This window comes from Haliotis rufescens, unplaced genomic scaffold, assembly GCF_023055435.1.
Source record: "Haliotis rufescens isolate VD_foot unplaced genomic scaffold, xgHalRufe1.0.p SCAF_2, whole genome shotgun sequence".
Taxonomy (NCBI): domain Eukaryota; kingdom Metazoa; phylum Mollusca; class Gastropoda; order Lepetellida; family Haliotidae; genus Haliotis; species Haliotis rufescens.
This window is the reverse complement of record NW_025963890.1, coordinates 67,101,843-67,125,470: the sequence shown is the minus strand read 5'-3', so window position 1 is coordinate 67,125,470 and position 23,628 is coordinate 67,101,843. Positions and strand designations below refer to the sequence as shown.

The window sequence follows — 23,628 nt, the reverse complement described above, 5'->3', positions numbered from 1 at the left end:
CTGTGTTTTCAATACCTGGGCCACAATGTGATATTAGAGCAATGACAGTATTTCAAGCAATAGATCAGCTATATCAGTGTTGCAGACTTATAATATATTTCCCCCAGACCACAGGACTAGATACTTGAAAATCTTACCAGTCCTTGTCCAAAGTTGCCAGTCCCAATTTTATGCATATCATTTTCTGTTGTCTATTACTTCGAACTTGAATTAGGGTTGTTTAGTTTTTGTACACAATGGATATCATTGAGATATGTATTACTATTTGACAATAAAAATATGACCGTCCACAGGACAGGTGGACTTTATTTTACCTGTCCTTTGTGAAATTAACTTGTCACGGACGGTGGGATAGGCTATTATTTGCAACACTGACTGTATGATGGCGGCCTGTAAATAATCGAGTCAGGACCAGATAATCCGGTCACAATATTGTAAGCAACGATCCACGCGGTCGGGGTAAACATGGTAAGAGGACACGCTACTAACCAAGCAGGGTTAGAGTTGACACCATTGGTCATATCCAATGATTCCGCAGCATATTTTGGACTAGTGGCTATGTAAAACAACTAGAGTTTGTAACAAATGTTATATTTGGGATAACACTTTCTCAACCCCCCAAAAGTACGAGAATCTGTACTTTACTAAGAAAGTGTTATCCGAAATATAACATTTGTTACATTTGACCACTTTCTAAATGGCATTGTGTATTCATAGCTTCCGGCCATGGGAGCCGTGCCAATTTACACTTGTCAGAGGGGTACTCAAAGTACGTGTTCTAGACTACCAGTTGTCGGACTTTCATTTTGTGGAAGCCTCGGTGGCTGAGTGGGTTAGATTGCTGATTTGTGTGCTGGCGATTAGGTGCCTCCGGCATGTGTGGGTTTAAATCCCAGACGGGACTCAACCCCCAAAAAGTACAAGAATCTGTACTTTACTAAGAAAGTGTTATCCGAAATATAACATTTGTTACATTTGACCACTTTCTAAATGGCATGGTGTATTCATAACTAGAGTTTGGTTTTAAAACAACCAGTCCGTCTAGAATCTAGATTGTTACTCAAAGTTCCGGACTGATAGACAAGTGGCTATGTCTTATTGAATCCTTGCCAAGTCACAGACTCCGACCACCCAATCCATTTTCTCGCCTTCTTCAACCAGCACAGATTGCTGGGGACCTACAGGGTGGGTAATGGAGCAGTGATATTGCAGTTGCCAAAGTAACAAATGTCAGTTTAAATCACACTGACATAGTCGTGACTTCCTAATCAAAACCAGGTTGGAAGGAAAGTAAATACAGATAGTTTGAATGCATGTTTGCACACATGAATTGTGTGTCTTCTTTTCAACACAACGCCAACATGGTTCATTTTTTATTGACCAAGGTAAATACCGTTAAGAGTTATTGATAAGAGGATATTGGGGCGGGGTAGACAAACTGAAGCAGCTGAAGTTGAAATGTTTTACACAAGCTTATAATGGTTTACCTGAGCTCTAATCTGTGGAGACCTGTAAAGATTCCGGGGTAGAATAGGTCTTCAGCAACCCATGCTTGTCGTAAAAGACGACTAACGGGATCGGGTGGTCAGGCTCGCTGACTTGGTTGATGCATGTCATTGATCCCAATTGCACAGATCGATGCTCATGACATTAATCACTGGATTGTCTGGTCCAGACTTGATTATTTACAGACCGCCGTCATATAGCTGTAATATTGCTGAGTGCGGCGTTAAACAACAAACCAACCAACCAACCAATCTAATCTATGGAAACTTGTTTGTATGCAATAATAAAGTGTTGTTCAGCTGATAATGATTATCATGATTATACACTCAACCAAAGCTTGTTTAAGAAACTGTGTCACAAGATATGAAAGTTTTGTTGTCAGTATGAGGCAAGATTAAGGATAATGTTCTATTTGCCTTATTTCTTGATTTAGAGTACAAGGACGTATAAGGATATACGAAAAAGATTCCTGCGTTGGGTTGTATGCCAAGGTTATAAACATCGATCTGTCTCAGTAACAGGATATTATTACAGAGATTAAAAATTGCGGCAGTTGTGTGTCATACTGATTTTTCAAAATGAATATCAGTATTTGTATGTTTCTGCGGAAGCAAATTAGTAGAATATACTTAAAAATATAATAATCTCTTTATTATTCTACTCTGTACACCTCCCCTCTCATTTGAAACTTGCGCAGACACGCGCATGCAAACACATACACATGCAGACATGCACACGCATGCACACATGCAGACACACATACATGCACAGGCATTGAAGATTAAGTTCATAATGTGAATAAAGGATTTTAAAAATGCTTGAATCTCCGGCCAAAAGCATGAGAGTTTGCAGGTACGCACCTCACATAAATCATCATCACCATGACAAGGGAAGCAAAAGTCTGTCCAAATATATTATAGCATCATAATGAATATAAGGTAATAATAGTTAAGTATCCTAGCTTACCCTGGGGCATATAGCAGGTACTATTAAGCCCAACCCTAGGGGTCATTGTACTTCCTAATAGGACTCTCCCACTATGGCGATCAGACTGCAACAATCATGACAATAGCCAGTAGAAACATGGGGGAAGAGTTAAATTACCCTATCAGCTCACAGGATCTCCTCAGAGGCCTATATCAACTGATAAGATTAGTGAGGCGGAGGAGAGTGAGTGAGCCAGCAACAGGGATGTTTGTTTTTGTCATTACTGCAGTGATGGAGGAGTAGAAGGAGTACTGCCATGCCTTACACCACCATATGTTGTCTGCATCTTGAGGGGATCTGCCCTTCTCTGACTGAAGGAACACATGGGTTGTTAGGGAATCATTTGGAAGTGATGTGGGACGTATTGTCCAGGCAGGTAACAGTTCTGTAACAGTGGGGATGATTTGGAAGTAGGTGTCACGTTGTCTCAGCTTCATTTCAAGGATTGATACAGTAGGGGGATGAAGGATGGAGGATGGAGGATGGTTATTAAATGTAGCCAAATTCTTCAGGTTAATTGGTGGTAGGAAATAGTTAAGCTGAAGAAGATGGCTTTCAACATGTAAGATGAGGAAGGTGGAATTCAGAAAGAGTAGGAGGAATATTTATGAACGTAGCATTTACAAAAGTGCATCGTTCATAGAATATATTGTAGATTTGAGGTTGTGTAGACAAGGTTATGGCTTAGGTTACCAATGGCATCAGTGCTATCAACATCAACTTTGTCTCATCTTTTCTACATCTCTTGAATTATGGAATAAAAATGTCTAGTCAGTGCTCAAATTTGTGGATAACAATTTCTGGAATAAAAATGTCTGCTCAATATTTTGTATGAGATTTTGGCATGACTTATGAATACAAGTCAATGTTTGATCTTAAACTTCTGGGTGAAACTGAAAGTCATTAGGTCGTTGTTTAAGATAATAAATTTTGGGGTTTTAGATGATGTTATTGAGAACATCTCCAGGTTTTATACTGCAAGTTCTGTTCACATGAGCCATGTCTTCTACCACATGACTATCCATGCATAGTGTTACTGTATATATTTTGTATGATGATTTATTATCATTATTTGAAAGATTTATTTTTACAGATTGTTGTAATTATATGGGATAAGATAGCTACAAGTGTCAAACACTCTTATGGCAGACACATTGTCAAATGTCATGCTGTTTTGACCAACATTTGTTTTGTCTGACAATCTGAAGAATCGCTCAAATATGTGTTGTTCAATGCATTTGTATCCTGCATGTTACATGCAGCAGTGTTGAGGAATCTAATAATCATTGAGGACACTCAGGACAGATGATCTGTCGAATAGCCATTAAGTTCTTTTAGAACAAAGAGTGTTTCGAAAATGAATCTGAAAGTCAAAGGATTTTTATCATAACCATGCTAATTTTGTATTTAATTATTCAAGAGGTCCCTATATTATCAATTAGGAACAAGACAGCCCTGGAAGACACCACAATCCTCTTTACTTCTAACATTTGTTATCAGTAGTACCGTTAAGTTAACAGGTTTTGCAGGTTTTAAATAAATTCAGATTGAATAAGTAATATTAATTCTCAAATAATTGTTTTGTTTTGCATCAGTGAATTCATCTGCATATCAATCAACCATCTTGTTTCAGAAAGAACCAACATGGCTCCAGACAGACAAGTCCGGCACTGAATGGTGACAGCCAGACAGGGACCACCAGCAGGACTGTTGACACCTGCTAACCTTGTGCGACCTTGACCTAATTAAGTGACCTGTGAACTTTTTGCATGCCCAGGAGGTAATCACTCACAAATCAGTATGGGGTGTTTACAATCCACACCTAAAAAAGACTTTGACGACCCCTCCAGCATTGGAGATGGGAAAGGGATGGATAATCTCGACAAGCAGAACGACAAAGGGAAGAAGAAAGCCCGGAACAGCTATGATAAGGACCCCACCAGCCTGCGAGTAAACCCATCAGCATTCAGTAAGTACAACGCAATCAAAACTTCTTCGAATTCAATGTATTGGCCTTGACCTTCAATGACCTTTCTAATAAACTTGTATTCGTAAGACTCAATTTCAGTACTTTAAGGTCCACATTGTCCATATTGTGCCTTCAAATGCTGATAATGGTTAAAAAGACAAGTTACGATAAGTATGTCTTGTGCTAATCTCTGATCACACAACACCTGACTAGCCTACCTGTGCGCTGTGCTCTGCATGAAGATCAAATGGAAAGGTTTCCAGTAGATGCATACAGACACAGGCTGGAAAGTCTTCTGGCTCAAGTAGTGATATGACCAAGAGAAAAAGGGTTTGTTTGTTACTACCTTATCTAAGGTGGGGAAATATGTTTGTATCAACACGTTGATTTTTGAAAGCATAACAACCCCAAATCAGAAATCAGTTTTCAGCCCTGAATAATCCGTTTCTCAGCAGACACAGATTATGGGCAGTTATTACATACTTTGTATATTTTCATCATTTCTGATAATGACAGGGTAAGCTTAACAATATCACTAACCTGTAAGAATGGTACACGAGGTATGGCAATGCAGTTGCGGGGAATGCCGAATGTAATAACTTGGTCAGTTAATCCGAGTCATCGTCAGGATAGTGAAAAGTCCAAGCTCTGAGACAGAAAATAACAAACATGAAATGATAAAATGGCTGACATGCCCTGAGGATATTATGAGACAACAGATTTTCACATTTCTGCCACAAATCAGTGCCATTGGAAGTATAGTGAGAAGTACCCAAGCCCAGAGATCAAGAAAAGGGCAAACAAGAAAATCCTCCTTGGGATGGATGACATCACTTAATGATGTCAGAAGACAACAGGATTTTTATTTCTACCACAAATCTGGAAACTCACCATAGTTCCAAGGCAATTCTGTGATACCGACCCTGAAATAAAAATAATCCATCACAGCCCATGCAAGTCTATAACAGCTGGCAAGTCTAGATAATGCAGTTTCAAGAAAAGGAAGAGGTCTCTTGGCTCCTTTTTATTATGTTTTATTAAGATAATTTAACAAATTTTTTGTCTGTAAAATAGTTTAATTTCCGAGACTAAATGTTAATCTATTCCAAGTCCAACCCATATGTTTCAAACAGTTTACAGCAGATGGTATGGTTATAGATCCCATAGGGAATTCAGTGTTTAGCCATTTGACATCAACTGGAACACCTTGTTAGACGAGGGCTGGGTCGTCTCCGCTTCCACCTTTCTGTGGTCCCTGCACTTAGGGAACATGGCGTTCCACATCTGGTCCCTTGACAAACACTCCACCAGGCCAAGTGAAGCTGTTCTTCATATGGGTTGTAGTGGAAGTTTGTCATCCATGGCATAGGCGATGGAATGGATATAGCATTAGGTGGATGGGAATCGGTTTCAGATGTTGATTACCTAATTTCTAATAGAAGGATTGCCAGTGGAGCTGCTGTGTAAGTGGTCCAGTGATGACTGATGTAGCAAGAGAGGACATACCACGTGCAGAGCAATGTGATGCAATTTCATTGTGCTTATATCTCCTGGGAGTGGAAGAAGCAGTAAACTACAGTTGTGATGAACTCAAAGGGACCACGAAATTTAGTTTGCTATGACTGTAGTTTGTTATAAACATATACACAGTAAACTACGGTTAAAATGAACTCAGACGTTGATTTTAATTTGTTTGAAATGTAGTTCATTATGAGCATATATACAGCATATATACAGCATATATACAGCGTATATACAGCATATATACAAGCAAATGGGAGGGGTTCAAAAACAGTTCGTTATATCTGTCAGTTCGTTATTAGCAAATGGCTGGGACCAAGAACAGTTTTTTTACATCCATCAGTTCATAATATGTGTGTTTGTAAGATAGTTTATTGTATCTGGCTTGAGCTGACCCATGATTATATATTTTGAGTGAGACAGACAGACAGACAGACAGACAGATTTCTCTATTTCCTGAGAAAATGAAATATTAGCTAACAAGATTGCAATGTATTCTGATTGTACCCCCTCTCCACATGGGTACTATGTGTGAAGCCTGTTTCTGGTGTCCCCCACTGTGATATTGCTGGAATATTGCTAAAAGCAGCATATAACCATATTCACCCGCTCTAATACTATTTGCCCATGTATGTTGAATTCAAAGGTTTCAAAATATCAAATAAGCCAAGTTTGTTTTGTGTTCCCCCCCGCATCAAGTGATGGCGACACTGGCTTACTGAATACACAGTCACGTGGCTACCTTCCCAAATCCAGTTGAGACTACAAGATGATTGCTCGGTTGTTCATAGAGTAGGTGATTGATCCAGGTAGGAGTGACCATGGGGACTGGCACTGTCATTGATAGGAACTTAGTAAGTTAACGAGATTATCCCTCTTTGTAGTGTGAAAGTCATTGATTTGTTGTGAGGCAACCGCAGGCGAATCAACTTGTTGGCTAGATACAGTCAGGGGAATACAAGTACTTAAATGGTTTGTTATGTGTTACAGTCACAATGAGATTAGGGAACGACCATTTGATGATATTTTCAGGGAGGGAGGCTGAGATTTTGTATGGAGACTAAATATTTTTGCGCTACATTTGCTGAACCAAATATTTTATTCATTTTATGTTTATTTAAAACTATGAGCCTAAATATAAAATAAAAACAGCTTTAAGACAATTTCTTCTTTTTTCAAGTCTGAAGCATAACTATTATTTTTCTGGGACAATTTTTGTTGTTGTTGACTAATCAAATTGATTGGTCCTTTTGTGTTGTTTGATGCAAAACTTGAGTGTCTGACATCATGTTGCCATGGTTTCTAGATAGTTACTGGAAACAAGAAGCAAAGATAGATCACATAGTATGTATTCTATGGTTCCAAAGACATATTTTTGAATTATTAATCAGGTATGACTATTTTAGTTAGTCTTTCAGAGTTTTCAGATATCTGATTTATTTCAAACAAAACAACTATGCCATAGAAGAACAAATTCTCAGCTTGTTCCAGAGTAGGGGCAGGTGGTTAAAGTGTTCAATTTCCAACATGGATAGTACCGGTACGTGTTTCACTTTCCTGTCAATATCTGGGTTAGAATTGGTCCTCAGCAACCCATGCTTTTTGCCAAAGGAGACAACAGCATCGTGTGGTAAGCCTCACTGACTTGGTTGATGCATGTCATCGTATCCCAATTGGTAGATCAAGCTCATGATGTCAGTCACTGGATTGTCTGATCCAGAGTCAAATATTTACAGAAAGACATCATATAGCTGGAATATTGCCGAGTGTGGCATTACACAACAAACAAAACAAAACAAACACTTAAAGCTTCCTATTGCACTTTCATGTTCTGATAGTCTCTATCCTTGAAGGTTGAACAAAACAAGGAGACTGCAAAACTTTAAAATCACTGGTTGTGATTAATGTTTACTAGCATTTGTGTAGTGTGTGTTGATGTTTGTCCATCCGTGCTACATGAGCTTACACTGATAGTCTGTATCATCTGTCACTGAATGAAAGTACTTTCCAGCCATGTCCTAACAGTTGTTTGTGTCATGATGACACAGTGATATGTCATACCAAGGTGTGATGTCAGTTTTAACATTCTGGCTTGTAGGGGGCAACGTTCAAGGCCGATCACAGTTGGAAACTTCGATCTTGTTGACATTGGATAAACATTTTTCCTTTAGAAATTTTCATTTTCATTAAAGTCATATCTTGTAACTTCCTTATATTGTCAGTTATTGATTGTAGTCCTCCTGTCATGCCTATTTAAAACAACACGATTGAAATAGAAACTACGTGTGCATGGTACTTGTCATTCAGAAATCTAAGAATCAACATCGCGAATGTTTGTTTACGAAAGTTAAGACACCTTTGATCCTATTTTCGGAAAAAAGGGGATTAATAGATACATGTTTAATCCTTGAGAATGTGGCTTGGGGTTAAGTTAGGAGAATGAAAAAAATAATCAAAGTTTGGAAACAGTCACCACGGTCGGATGACAGTCAGCTACGTGCTACACCCCAGTCACTTCAAATTAGTTGAATCAACTAGTCACAATATCTTTGGTGGCTAAACTAAACCTGCTGTTTGTTCCACTCTTGCTTGAACATGGCCGCCTGTTGGGGGCGTGTCTGTGTTTGTTTGTTTGTTTGTCCAGCTGATGACCACTAGTAGACTGGTCAACACAGCCAAGTTAGGACAGGCTTGTCTGTCAAAATCAGTTGGATGAGCCGAATATCTCCTGAAGATTTTGAGGACCTTTTCTGTGTACATTGACTATGAGCCAATCAGTTTTGGAAAGCTGTAGAAAGGTCATGCTGTCACTATGAGCACCGACTGGAGCATGGATTGCTGGTTGGAATAGGTCCCTTCAAACTATGCTTGTGTGACTTTGTTGACTGCATGTCATAGTACATCATGGACCGTTGCTCATAATATCGATCACTGGTTTGTCTGCTCCAGTCCGTTGTCATATTGCTGGAAAAACTGCTGTTTGCTTGAATATCCAACAAACAAAACATATACAAAAGATTTTTGATTTTAGAATAGCACTTGATCATTATGGTGAATAATGCTTTTACTGAACAGTGTCAGATAGTGAGGTTCTCTTTGAGTATGTTGGAGTTTTTGCTGTAGTGGCAGTTATGCAGGTAATTAGTATTGCAACATTGAGAGCACTTAAATCTGTTTGATAGGTCTTCAGCATCCCATGCTTGTCGTAAGAGGAGACCAATGGGATCGGGTAGTCAGGCTCACTAATTTGGTTGATGCATGTCAACGTATCCCAGTTACGTAGATCGATGCGTATGATGTCATTCACTGGATTGTCTTGTCCAGACTATATTATGTACAGACTGACATCATATAGATAGCTGGAATATTGCTGAGTGCAGCGTTAAATAAACAAATAAACAAATCTTTTAGACTGTCATTCACATATTGTATACTGGGATGGTCATGCTAATCTGTTACCCTTTAGACGACATATGATAATTATGATACTTACGTATGATACTCCTCCCTTCATCCTGCCTCTCCCATCCCTCCTCCTGACCTCCCCAACACCTCATGAAAGAAAACAAATGCTTTTCTTAGGTTAACAAATGGAACATGGCATATAGTTTGAGTCAGTAGGTTTCCAGTTTAATGAATCATCAGTGGTACAGACAGATGTCATCAAGATGTTTCCATCAGTGAACTCTGACAAGTGGCATTGCTTGACTATCAGCATCTTCCTGACGCAAGGGAGTTAACTGACTTAAGTCCAGTTTCCACCCTTGCTGAACAAGGCTGGAATTCCTGGGCACGAGACCGCCTCCGTGGTCTTGTGGTAGAGCGTCCGCCCGGAGAGCGGCAGGTCCGGGGCTCGATCCCCGACCGCGTCATACCAAAAGACGTTAAAAGATGGTACTTGTTGTTACCCTGTCCGGCGCTCGGCATTAAGGGGCTAAATCAAGGACTGGTCGGCTCGGAGTCAGTATACTGTGTCTGAGTGGGGTATTCATGTTAAACTGCGGCATGGTATCTCAGTGAGCTAGCACTATAAATCGGCATCAGCCCGGACTAGTACAAGCAGCCACACAAACACACACACGTACATGCACGTCGCTATATAAGTGCAATAATCTTGGACGTGACGTTAAACCCCATTTCACCTCACCTCACCTGGGCTCTATCGTAGCACCGCCAGTGGCTACTACGAGTTTGTCCCTTCTAAGACTCTGCTATAGACCAATCAGATTCCACCTCTTGTATCAATTGCATTTGCTTCAAACCAAATGGTGGAGCCCAGTCAAGGTGAGCTAATCGATAATCAAGATCTGTATTGTGATAAAACGTCGTGAAGTGCATCAAATCACGTGAGCACCCTGATTAAAAGCATGAAAACATTTGGAAAATAACTGTTGATAACGAGTTGGCGGTGCACATGTTTTGCAAATCCTGCAATTGACCGAAATCTGCACAACAGTTTACAAACTGGATTTCTATTTCATTGCGCTATTTTGATTGGACAATGCATTGACTCGTTAGTCCAGTCGAAATGCAACTCCATAATACAAGCCTAGTTCGGCAAGGGTGGAAACTGGACTTATATAGTCAGTTACCTCTCTTGCCTCGGGAAGATTGACTTTTATAGTCAGTTAACTCCCTTGCCTCGGGAAGATGGACTGTCAGGGTTTCTATATATCGCTAAAGTGACCTTAAAATTTGAAATAATCTGTAATCCCTGATCGAAATTCGGAATAAATAAAAGACCACTTACAAGATGAGAATTTGGGTTTTTCCTATATGTTAAAATCACAATAGCTCCTTGTCAGGAGTCTGGTTTCATTTTCCTCCCCCAAAGCTAATTTTTTATCTGCATATGTTCTTGATTTGTTGATCTTTGGTAAACACCAATATTAACATGATTAAGCATACGAAAAAAAGAGTAAAAAAAGAAACTGAGCATGCTAAATGTCATATTTAATCATGTTTATGGCTGCAGACACATGTTGTAAGATGGATTTGTTCTGAATCTATATCCGTATGACAAGGTAATATTTTCTGACCCTTTGTTCGAGTTGAAACTATCATTTAATATTAGAGCAATTTATGAAGATGAGGTCATGTGACCAGAAAACAAGATGGTGTCCGTTTGATTTTTCTCTTTAACTTGGCCATTGAAGTTTCAAGAGCAGCGAGCATCCAGACGGTTTTGAGTTGTGGTTGAGTAATCATCTGTGGACATTATACATGGTAGAGAATGTCTGCAGCCGGATATCTCACTATGTGCTTAAAGGATATGAAAACAGCATGATCAAGATTCGTATTTCCAACATCCTGACAAAGTCGCAGTCCTCTAGGGGTTTACGCAGAAAAGCAAGCCGAAGGAACAGAGGTAAATGGATCAGGTGGTTGTACCATATTTTCCTGAATATAGTGTTCTCTTTTTTAAAAAAAATACAGCTGTATGGAGGGGGTGCCTATAAGCAGATTACTATTTCCTCCTTTAAGTTTCAGAGACAAATACACACAGTAATCTGAATCTCCTGCTCCTTGACCTTAGGCAATACAATGTAGTTTTTGGCTGTGCATAATATTATACTCAAAAAATCGTTTCTTCCAAAATACTGCATCCCCTAGAATAAGGTGCTCATTTTGCCTTGGTGCGCTCTATAGTTAGAAAATACAGTATGTTAGACAAAGGGCTTTGTTTTGTCTCTGACATATCCAGCTGTTGATGCTCACTTGTTGAGGTCACTTGTTGAGGTCACTTGTGACAAGTTTATTTAGGTCATTGGTCCTTGTGATGAGTTGTTGAGGTCACTGGTCCTTGTGATGAGTTGTTGAGGTCACTGGTCCTTGTGATGAGTTGTTGAGGTCACTGGTCCTTGTGATGAGTTGTTGAGGTCACTGGTCCTTGTGATGAGTTGTTGAGGTCACTGGTCCTTGTGATGAGTTGTTGAGGTCACTGGTCCTTGTGATGAGTTTGTTGAGGTCACTGGTCCTTGTGATGAGTTTGTTGAGGTCACTGGTCCTTGTGATGAGTTTGTTGAGGTCACTTGTGATGAGTTTGTTGAGGGCATTGGTCCTTGTGATGAGTTTGTTGAGGTCACTTGTGATGAGTTTGTTGAGGGCATTCGTCCTTGTGATGAGTTTGTTGAGGTCACTTGTGATGAGTTTGTTGAGGGCATTGGTCCTTGTGATGAGTTTGTTGAGGTCACTTGTGATGAGTTTGTTGAGGGCATTGGTCCTTGTGATGAGTTCGTTGAGGGCATTGGTCCTTGTGATGAGTTGTTGAGGGCACTGGTCCTTGTGATGAGTTTGTTGAGGGCATTGGTCCTTGTGATGAGTTTGTTGAGGGCATTGGTCCTTGTGATGAGTTTGTTGAGGGCACTGGTCCTTGTGATGAGTTTGTTGAGGGCATTGGTCCTTGTGATGAGTTTGTTGAGGGCACTGGTCCTTGTGATGAGTTTGTTGAGGGCATTGGTCCTTGTGATGAGTTTGTTGAGGGCATTGGTCCTTGTGATGAGTTGTTGAGGTCACTGGTCCTTGTGATGAGTTTGTTGAGGGCATTGGTCCTTGTGATGAGTTTGTTGAGGGCATTGGTCCTTGTGATGAGTTTGTTGAGGGCACTGGTCCTTGTGATGAGTTTGTTGAGGTCACTGGTCCTTGTGATGAGTTTGTTGAGGTCACTGGTCCTTGTGATGAGTTGTTGAGGGCATTGGTCCTTGTGATGAGTTGTTGAGGTCACTGGTCCTTGTGATGAGTTTGTTGAGGGCATTGGTCCTTGTGATGAGTTTGTTGAGGGCATTGGTCCTTGTGATGAGTTTGTTGAGGGCACTGGTCCTTGTGATGAGTTTGTTGAGGTCACTGGTCCTTGTGATGAGTTGTTGAGGGCATTGGTCCTTGTGATGAGTTTGTTGAGGGCATTGGTCCTTGTGATGAGTTTGTTGAGGTCACTGGTCCTTGTGATGAGTTGTTGAGGTCACTGGTCCTTGTGATGAGTTGTTGAGGGCATTGGTCCTTGTGATGAGTTTGTTGAGGTCACTTGTGATGAGTTTGTTGAGGGCATTGGTCCTTGCGATGAGTTTGTTGAGGGCATTGGTCCTTGTGATGAGTTTGTTGAGGTCACTTGTGATGAGTTTGTTGAGGGCATTGGTCCTTGTGATGAGTTTGTTGAGGGCATTGGTCCTTGTGATGAGTTCGTTGAGGGCATTGGTCCTTGTGATGAGTTGTTGAGGTCACTGGTCCTTGTGATGAGTTTGTTGAGGTCACTTGTGATGAGTTTGTTGAGGGCATTGGTCCTTGTGATGAGTTTGTTGAGGGCATTGGTCCTTGTGATGAGTTGTTGAGGTCACTGGTCCTTGTGATGAGTTGTTGAGGGCATTGGTCCTTGTGATGAGTTTGTTGAGGTCACTTGTGATGAGTTTGTTGAGGGCATTGGTCCTTGTGATGAGTTTGTTGAGGGCATTGGTCCTTGTGATGAGTTCGTTGAGGGCATTGGTCCTTGTGATGAGTTTGTTGAGGGCATTGGTCCTTGTGATGAGTTTGTTGAGGGCATTGGTCCTTGTGATGAGTTTGTTGAGGGCATTGGTCCTTGTGATGAGTTGTTGAGGGCATTGGTCCTTGTGATGAGTTTGTTGAGGTCACTTGTGATGAGTTTGTTGAGGGCATTGGTCCTTGTGATGAGTTTGTTGAGGGCATTGGTCCTTGTGATGAGTTGTTGAGGGCATTGGTCCTTGTGATGAGTTTGTTGAGGTCACTTGTGATGAGTTTGTTGAGGTCACTGAAGTCCTTGTGATGAGTTTGTTGAGGTCACTTGTGATGAGTTTGTTGAGGTCACTTGTGATGAGTTTGTTGAGGTCACTTGTGATGAGTTTGTTTAGGTCACTGAAGTCCTTGTGATGAGTTTGTTGAGGTCACTGGTCCTTGTGATGAGTTTGTTGAGGTCACTGGTCCTTGTGATGAGTTTGTTGAGGTCACTTGTGATGAGTTTGTTGAGGTCACTGGTCCTTGTGATGAGTTTGTTGAGGTCACTTGTGATGAGTTTGTTGAGGTCACTTGTGATGAGTTTGTTGAGGTCACTTGTGATGAGTTTGTTGAGGTCACTGAAGTCCTTGTGATGAGTTTGTTGAGGTCACTTGTGATGAGTTTGTTGAGGTCACTTGTGATGAGTTTGTTGAGGTCACTGGTCCTTGTGATGAGTTTGTTGAGGTCACTTGTGATGAGTTTGTTGAGGTCACTTGTGATGAGTTTGTTGAGGTCACTTGTGATGAGTTTGTTGAGGTCACTGAAGTCCTTGTGATGAGTTTGTTGAGGTCACTTGTGATGAGTTTGTTGAGGTCACTTGTGATGAGTTTGTTGAGGTCACTGAAGTCCTTGTGATGAGTTTGTTGAGGTCACTGGTCCTTGTGATGAGTTTGTTGAGGTCACTTGTGATGAGTTTGTTTAGGTCACTGAAGTCCTTGTGATGAGTTTGTTGAGGTCACTGGTCCTTGTGATGAGTTTGTTGAGGTCACTTGTGATGAGTTTGTTTAGGTCACTTGTGATGAGTTTGTTTAGGTCACTGAAGTCCTTGTGATGAGTTTGTTGAGGTCACTGGTCCTTGTGATGAGTTTGTTGAGGTCACTTGTGATGAGTTTGTTGAGGTCACTTGTGATGAGTTTGTTTAGGTCACTGAAGTCCTTGTGATGAGTTTGTTGAGGTCACTGGTCCTTGTGATGAGTTTGTTTAGGTCACTTGTGATGAGTTTGTTGAGGTCACTTGTGATGAGTTTGTTGAGGTCACTGGTCCTTGTGATGAGTTTGTTGAGGTCACTTGTGATGAGTTTGTTGAGGTCACTTGTGATGAGTTTGTTGAGGTCACTTGTGATGAGTTTGTTGAGGTCACTGAAGTCCTTGTGATGAGTTTGTTGAGGTCACTTGTGATGAGTTTGTTGAGGTCACTTGTGATGAGTTTGTTGAGGTCACTGAAGTCCTTGTGATGAGTTTGTTGAGGTCACTGGTCCTTGTGATGAGTTTGTTGAGGTCACTTGTGATGAATTTGTTGAGGTCACTTGTGATGAGTTTGTTTAGGTCACTGAAGTCCTTGTGATGAGTTTGTTGAGGTCACTGGTCCTTGTGATGAGTTTGTTGAGGTCACTTGTGATGAGTTTGTTTAGGTCACTTGTGATGAGTTTGTTTAGGTCACTGAAGTCCTTGTGATGAGTTTGTTGAGGTCACTGGTCCTTGTGATGAGTTTGTTGAGGTCACTTGTGATGAGTTTGTTTAGGTCACTTGTGATGAGTTTGTTTAGGTCACTGAAGTCCTTGTGATGAGTTTGTTGAGGTCACTGGTCCTTGTGATGAGTTTGTTGAGGTCACTTGTGATGAGTTTGTTGAGGTCACTTGTGATGAGTTTGTTTAGGTCACTGAAGTCCTTGTGATGAGTTTGTTGAGGTCACTGAAGTCCTTGTGATGAGTTTGTTGAGGTCACTTGTGATGAGTTTGTTGAGGTCACTTGTGATGAGTTTGTTGAGGTCACTGGTCCTTGCGATGAGTTGTTGAGGTCACTGGTCCTTGCAAAGAGTTGTTGAGGTCACTGGTCCTTGTGATGAGTTTGTTGAGGTCACTGAAGTCCTTGTGGTGAGTTTGTTGAGGTCATTGGTCCTTGTGATGAGTTTGTTGAGATCACTGGTCCTTGCGATGAGTTGTTGAGGTCACTGGTCCTTGTTATGAGTTGTTGAGGTCACTGGTCCTTGTGACAAGTTTGTTGACTATATGTATGTCTAAGATAGCTACTCGATAAATCACAAAGAACAATGAACATGATGAAGAACGAAGCGTGGTTTATTTCACGATAAAACATTGTCCTAAACATGATGACATTTCTGGAGATCCAAACATGATGATGTCATATACTGGATGACAATTTAATTGAGAGGGAAGTGTTCCCAATAGATGAAGCTGGACTATGCAGATAAACGCAGTGGCCGAACAATTGCATCCAAACCTGGGAGATATATGACAAACGGTATTAGGAGAAAAGGTACAGATAATCGATGTGAGGATTGTGAGAATATGCGAGAAATACCAAATTTAACCCACCTGTTTGTAAAATGGACTTGCACACCTCATGGTTTATTCTCCCTGCAATGTTTTATTGTATGATAAACAATGACCATGAGTCGTTTTCTTTTACAGATATTTTTTTACTAAAAGTCCAAGCAAGTCTAGATCAAACTGAACCAAGTCTAGTTTCCATGATAACAGCAGACGAGAAAAGGTTCTTTTGAAGAAAATAAATTACAATTATTTTAAAGAAATGTTTTCACAGACTAAGTGTTAGTCAAGTGGAAGACATGCCTCAGCAGATTCTTCCCCTGGGAATGTTTGCCTGTGGACCAACTCACTCAGCCCTGTGTTGCTTCAGGTTATTTCGAGATGATGATCCAGAGGTTTGGCTAGAATCAGCTGATTGTGGTTAGCAAAGTTACAAGAGCCTGTTGGTAAACAGCTGGACAGAGAAAATTTGGACGTCTCAGACATTGGATGCCTAACAGTTTTCCAATGTTTCAAAGTTATTTTGGTACTAAATGTTTAGTGATGTTTATTTTTGTGAAAACAATGGTCAAAGGCAGCTTGGTAGCTGAGCAGTTCATGTGTTGGTTTGATGTCATGCGTTGGCTTGATGGCATGCGTTGGCTTGATGGCATACGTTGGCTTGATGGCATGCATTGGCTTGATACATCGGTGTACCGGTGGAACGTGAATTTTCATGTGATGATACGATACACGATACATTCTTTTCTGTATCGATACAAGACGATACACTTGCTGAAATAAAACTGACTACCCGTTTAATCATGTTTAATTATACTGGTGTTTCTGTCAGTCAGATATCGCAAAATATGTTGTGATTAGCATTTCATGTTCACTACTAAAAATAGTCGCTACAAACGTGTGTCTACAGCTAGCTTTTCCTTTTGAACTTGCTCTAAAATATTTATTGGAAGTTTTGATGCGAATTGATTTAAATATGCGTATCGCGATACACATTGTATTGTGTCCTATGTATAGTGATACATATCGTATCGTGACCTTGCTGTATCGTTTCACCTATAAGTGGTACTGATGGTTCGCTGTGGCCCTGGGCCCTGTTCCTCAAAGCGATCATAGTGTTACGACTGTCATGAGTCTATGTTAAAGTATGGGAGTTACGATCGTCATAGCCCTACGATCGCTTTGTGGAATGGCTGCCAGGGGCCCGTTCCACAAAGCTATCTTAGGGCTCCGTTGATCGTAAGCCTATGATAAAGTATGGGAGTTATGACCAACTTAGGACTAAGATCGCTTTGTGGAATGGGCCCCAGAACAGTGTCTCCACCTGCAGCTCTGCCTCATGCCACGTCTGCTTGTTCTTGATTTAACACACTGGTTGTACAAAACCCAGGCGTACTCACTCAACCTATAAACATATCTGTGATGACCTGACGGCTGCCTCCCCATCCAACACTGTCAATGTTTAATTATCATGCAATGATATATAGGATAATCACTCTTTTATAGACACTACTACTCTGAAATAATATCTGTGTAGCGCCTGTATAAGGCCAGTGGTCTCGTCATTGCAGGACAAACATTGACTAGGGTTATACCGAGATGTTTCTGTATTGTTCACACTTTCCTTTTTTTATAGCTTACCAGCTGATAAAAGTGATCATTTTCCTCCTGAATTGTTATAAATGACAACAAAAGTATCTAGACATAATATATGTATATCTGCTATATCAGAGCTATAGTTATGATAGCTGTGCCTGAGGAGAGAACACATACCGTATTTGACGTAATAAGCCACCCCGCTCTAATAAGCACCCACGACAACATTTGCTAATATATAGGCTAGTGAACAATACCAATTAGCTCTCCTTCCGATTGATCAATGTACACAAGACTTATTTATTCGCGTATAATACGCATTCGTGTGTTATATGCACCCTAATTACAGGCTATTAGATGCTGGAAAAATATATCTGAAGTACATAAACATTTCAGGCTGTCAGCATAAACCACGAAATTTATCTTTCAACTCTGTTTTTTTCTCACCAAAATAATATTCTCATAAGAGCCCCCTATTTCTAATTTTGAGAGTGCCCTGGGCGCTTATTACGTCGAATACGGTATATGATTATGTGCAATTTCAGAAGTATGATTCCTGGGGAGTGATTAACTTAAATTTAGTAGCCAAGTACTCATTGTAATTCATCTGTTCCTTATACAGCTGATAAGATTGTTCTTTAGTATGATGAATATTTGACCTGCTTTCCAGACACATTAGGAAAATAACACAAAATGACTCATGTGTCATTATATAAACGGATACAAATGGACTTTGTTTAGCAATATAAATTTTAGCAGAGACTCCTGATTAGGTTGTGTGTGGATGATGATTTATTGGCAATTTACATGATACTCCATATTTTCCAGTGTATATTAAAGATTTGTTTTACAGAAATGTCATGTTGTGGGGGCGGAGTGGGCAAGTGGTCAAAATCGCCAGGTGCTGAGATCGTATCCCGCTAGTGACCAGGTTGTTATTCAGCCTTGGGACCAACCATGTTTACAGGTCTTTACAGTGTTGTCACTACCCCTAGTGTACAGTACATACACCCTGTGCACTCAAAATGGCCACTCATCCGACGGTAGACGACCAGATGATGGAATCACGAATACGTACATATACCCGAAACAAGTGTCAAAAACATTGTGGTGTCACCCTGTGAAGTGACTTAGTTCACAGGTGTCTCGGTACCCAACAGGAAATGGGTACCCGATATGTGAGGTAGATGTAAAAACCTTCTGGTGCCCCAAGGCAGCTTGGGTTGTATACTCCCCAGGGAGTGGAGAATGATAGCTGGAATGCAAATGGATCCACTTGTCGGGGAACAAAAAAAAACACATTTGAGCAGATACTTGTACCTGGATACCTGTGGTATATAATTTATATATGGATTATATAATAATAATAAAACAGGGTTTTAAAATAGTTGCTTTGTAACTATTATCAATTTTTTTAGTTTCATCAAATTTTGAACTCTGTTTGTTCACTGAAATGATCTCAGAAAACAGATTTTACTCTTTATGTGTGGTATTAATAAGCTCCCCCTTTTTCAATTTTCTAAGTGCCCCGGGTGCTTATTAATAATATTATTGTGAATATGGTAACTGAAATAATGTTCAAGGTGGCGTCACATCTACTCCATGGCTGTTGATGAGTCCAGTATCGCTTAATCAGCTAGTATCCCTTCATATTGTTTAATCAGCTAGCATCCCTTCATATTGTTTAATCAGCTAGTATCCCTTCATATTGTTTAAGGGGGCACAGGTGGCCCAGTCGTCTAAGGCGCCGCGATTCGCTGTGCAAAGTTGCGTCCCTTGGGCACGCCAGAAACCTATGATTGTTGGTTCGAATCCCGGTTTGCCCCGATTATGTTTCTAGGTTTGTCAGCACCATACCATACACGTGCTCGTGGGTTTCACCGAAGTGGTAAACGTCTGAGACCTGCATCACTTCGGGCTTTCCTCCCACGTTAACCTGACACGCCGCGATATAACTTGAATATTGTTAAAAGCGGCGTTAAACCCAACTCACTCACTCCCTCAGTTACTGTCAGATTGTGACACAGAGGCTTTAACCCTAGTCCCATAAGCTGGGGCCCACTTTCTGTTGACTGCACACATCCACTCAGCTATTGCACTGTATTTCTCTAGTGCTGTGTTGCACTGGGCAACTGTCATGGGTGTACTTGACTTGAAGCATGATCTCCAGTCTGTCTTTACCCTCCCCATCATTGAAAATCCCCTCTCACATTCTGCAGAAGAGACTGCACGTACCAGACTAAGTTTCAACAATTCCAGGATGTTGCTGTATCAGTTGTAAACTCTGTCCTGTTTGATCATTCTTGACCACATGTGCAATACAAGGTATAGCTATAACATGAGGTACATCATGTTTCAGTTTAGCTGTAACACCCCCTTTCTTCCATCATAACTGAAGCCCCATCTGAAGTAAAATCCACTTACCTATTTCTGTTTAATTTTCATTGTTTACGTAATTGGAAAATCATTTTAAGAAGAATTATAAATAGTTTCTGTCATCACCCATTTCCCGATAACAGCGGCTGTCCGCTCAGTAACATGAAGAAATACCCCCATTTTCGAGGCTTCGTATGAATAACACGTTCGTCGAAGAATGGCATATATGACACATCACGAAAAGCAAATTCCTTCATCTACACGCTCATAACATCGCCTTGTTTTTTATCGTAGTTATAACAAGCGATTTCATTTCATTAAAATTGGTTTCTAATGACGCTTTCTTGCAGAAATCTGGTACAAGTTTCGTGATTGGTCAATTTTGAGCACGTGACATAAGGCAGCCAATCAAATTACAACTGTGATACCAAGTTCATGTTTGATGAATTTCAGAAGTTGGCGAAAGATGTTTGTTAAATCGTGTTATTCTGAACGTTTTAAGCAGGAAATCACGATATATATTAAAAATATGGAACTTTGTAAATGTATCGTGCTAGGTTACGAGCTGTGACAAAGATTTTTCATGCATATATTTTTACATTAAACATCGTGACCGAGCTGAGAATTCAAGGCGACGAAAGCCGAGATGTCATTTGACTTACATTACACGCGATCGCACGAAAAGATGGAAATAATAACTTAGATGTAAGTTTGATGACATTTAGATATATTTTTGTTGATTATATTTATTACTTTGTATAATAAATTTAAAGATTTGTTTAAAACGTCTTTATTTTGCTCTTTGACATGTTCGATGTGGACCCGTTGTCGAAATGTGTGTCCGAGAATTTTATTTTCAATAACATCGCGGGAAATAGTGAATATTTTTTTTAATTTATCAATACAAAATGATAAATTGAAATGGAATACGTATTTCAGACAGTATGAAATGTGACAGATTTAATAAATGAATGTTATTACAGGTAAGTCCACAAAAATATATACTATTTTGACGTAACTACGGCTTGGCCGGTTAACCGGTCTACGGTGTCTGGGGGGGACTCGATGCTTCTTGGTCGGAAAACCGGCCTACGGTATTGAAAGAGTTAATTTATTGCTGACGAGATTGATATTTATCATTAAATTATGCCTTATATGGCAAAGGTAGGTTATTAATTCCTATTTTCCAAGCGTGCCATCGAGGCACGAAGATCATGATTTAGCCGTGCCATTTTCATTTTAGGCGTGCGATGGCACGCAAAATACGGTTAATTTCGAGCCCTGTAGAGGCAGGGGACTCAGCCTGGAGTAAGGAGGTCTTTATGGAGACAGGTCTCTTGAACAGGGAATGGGTTGACATGGTTGTCATCTCGTTCATTTTTGTCAGAATTACTTTCCATACTCAACTTCATAAGGTTTGTTACCATTACTCTCCTAACATATTTAATGTTACACATTTTAGGTCTTCAGCAACCCATGCTTGTCGTAAGTGGCGACTAATGGGATCAGGTGGTCAGGCTCACTGACTTGGTTGATGCATGTCATCGTATCCCAATTGCGTGGTTCAATGCTCATGATATCAATCACTGGATTTTCTGGTCCAGACTCGATTATTTACAGACCGCCATCATATAGCTGGAATATTGCTGAGTGCGGCGTTAAACAACAAACAAACAATACCCCTCGATACTTCAGGGCAAACTAGGCTCCAGCTACCTTGTTCTTTCCATAAAATCGAAATTGATTTCAGATTGTTTTTCATACTTTTTGCTGGATATGAATAACAGGTCATCATGTTTAAAGACACTTGCTTGGACAATCATAGTTTAACTTCTTCTCAAATGAATCAAATAGATTATTATGGCAATTGACAAATACATGACTTTATTGCCGAAATCTTGATCAACTAGTCTGTAATGAGTTATTGTTCAGATCAAAGAAGCTCCAGTATTATGTCTGTATTTATAAGTTATCCTTTGGGAGAGTAGGCATTGAAATAATACTCCTGTATGTTGTCTTTACTTAGGTGGAAACAATGAGTTGTTACCCCTGACGAGCTGTACGATTACTGCAGCAAAATATACCCATGCCCATGCAGGGACAGCATTAGGTCCATCCCGCTCACCTGCTGTCCCGCTCTCTCACTCACCTGCTGTCCAGCTCTCTCACCCTCCAACTGGCCCACTCAACTACTCTCCCACTCTCGCACTGGTAAAAGGTGACTAACAGGATCGGGTGGTCAGGCTCACTGACTTGGATCATGCATGTCATCTTATCACAGTAGATTGATGCTCATGATGTCAATCACTGGATTGTCTTGACCATACTTGATTATTCAGATGCCATCCGATAGATCACTCATTCACTGGCCAACTCTCCCACTCTCCCACTCATCCACTCTCCCACCCATTCACTGGCCCACACTTCAACTCACATACTAGCCCACTCTCCCACCCATCCACTGGCTCACTAACCCACTCCCCCACTTACCTACTCCCCCACTCACTCATCTACTAACCCACTCAGTCATCTACAAACCCACTGGACCACTCTCCCACTCACCTACTTTCCCACTCTCCAACTCATCCCACTAGCCCGCTCATCCACTGGCCCACACTCCCACTCACCTACTGGACCACCAACCAACTCACCTACTCTCCCACCTACCAACTCACTCATCCCACTAGTCCACTCTCCCACTCGCCTACTGGACCACTCTCCCACTGACCCACTCACCTACTCTCCCATTCACTAATCCACTAACCCACTCACCTACTGGACCACTCTCCCACTGACCCACTTACCTACTCTCCCATTCACTAATCCACTAACCCACTCAACTACTGGACCACTCTCCCACTGACCCACTTACCTACTCTCCCATTCACTAATCCACTAACCCACTCGCCTAACTGACCACTCTCCCACTCACTAATCCTCTAACCCACTAAACCACTCGCCTACTGGACCACTCTCCCACTGACCCACACACCTACTCTCCCACTCACTAATCCATTAACCCACTGGCCCACATGCCCACTCACCTACTGGACTACCAACTCACTCATCCCACTGGCCCACACTCACACTCACCCATTTTCATAGGTTAAGCTTCAGGTGTATTATATCTACATTCTGGGGCGGTCGGGTAGCCTAGTGGTTAAAGCATTCGCTCATCACGTCGAAGACCAGGGTTCGATTCCTGACATGGGTACAATGTGTGAAGCCCATTTCTGGTGTCCCCCGCTGTGATATTGCTGGAATATTGCTAAAAGCGGCATAAACCATACTCACTCGCTCACTCATATCTACATTCTAGTGTGGTAAATACCCTGGAAAATAGGAATTTAGGTTATCATCAATACAAGCTGTTTTTCCTGATTATATGGTGTAAATGAGTATTCCACTTCCTTGTATCGAGTCGTGTTGTCCAGAACTTTGACTGCTTTTAAAACGGAAACGCAATTGATAAGTGCAAGTGTAGTGTGTTCTGAGTCATCGCTGATATGGAATGTAACACAATGATCTAGTCTCTGTTTCCTCCACAGGGAGATAACTATTTGAGCTGATATCACTTTCTGTGTGTCTCGGGGAACTTTTCAATTTATTAATTTAAGATGTATATATTTTCTCTACTTTATGTGTGCTGTGTATGAAATTT

General features: G+C 40.8%; 1 protein-coding gene across 4 annotated transcripts in view; it reads left to right on the top strand.

The window, feature by feature from the left end:
* Positions 1–23,628, top strand: part of LOC124134584 (tyrosine-protein kinase SRK2-like) — a 72,455-nt gene that overhangs the window by 26,608 nt on the left and 22,219 nt on the right. For all 4 annotated transcript variants that reach the window (XM_046499493.2, XM_046499496.2, XM_046499494.2 and 1 more), the window contains exon 2: positions 4,127–4,462. In XM_046499493.2, the coding sequence (XP_046355449.2) occupies positions 4,294–4,462 (169 nt within the window). In that variant the 5' untranslated portion in view covers positions 4,127–4,293. The remainder of the gene's footprint in view (positions 1–4,126; positions 4,463–23,628) is intronic.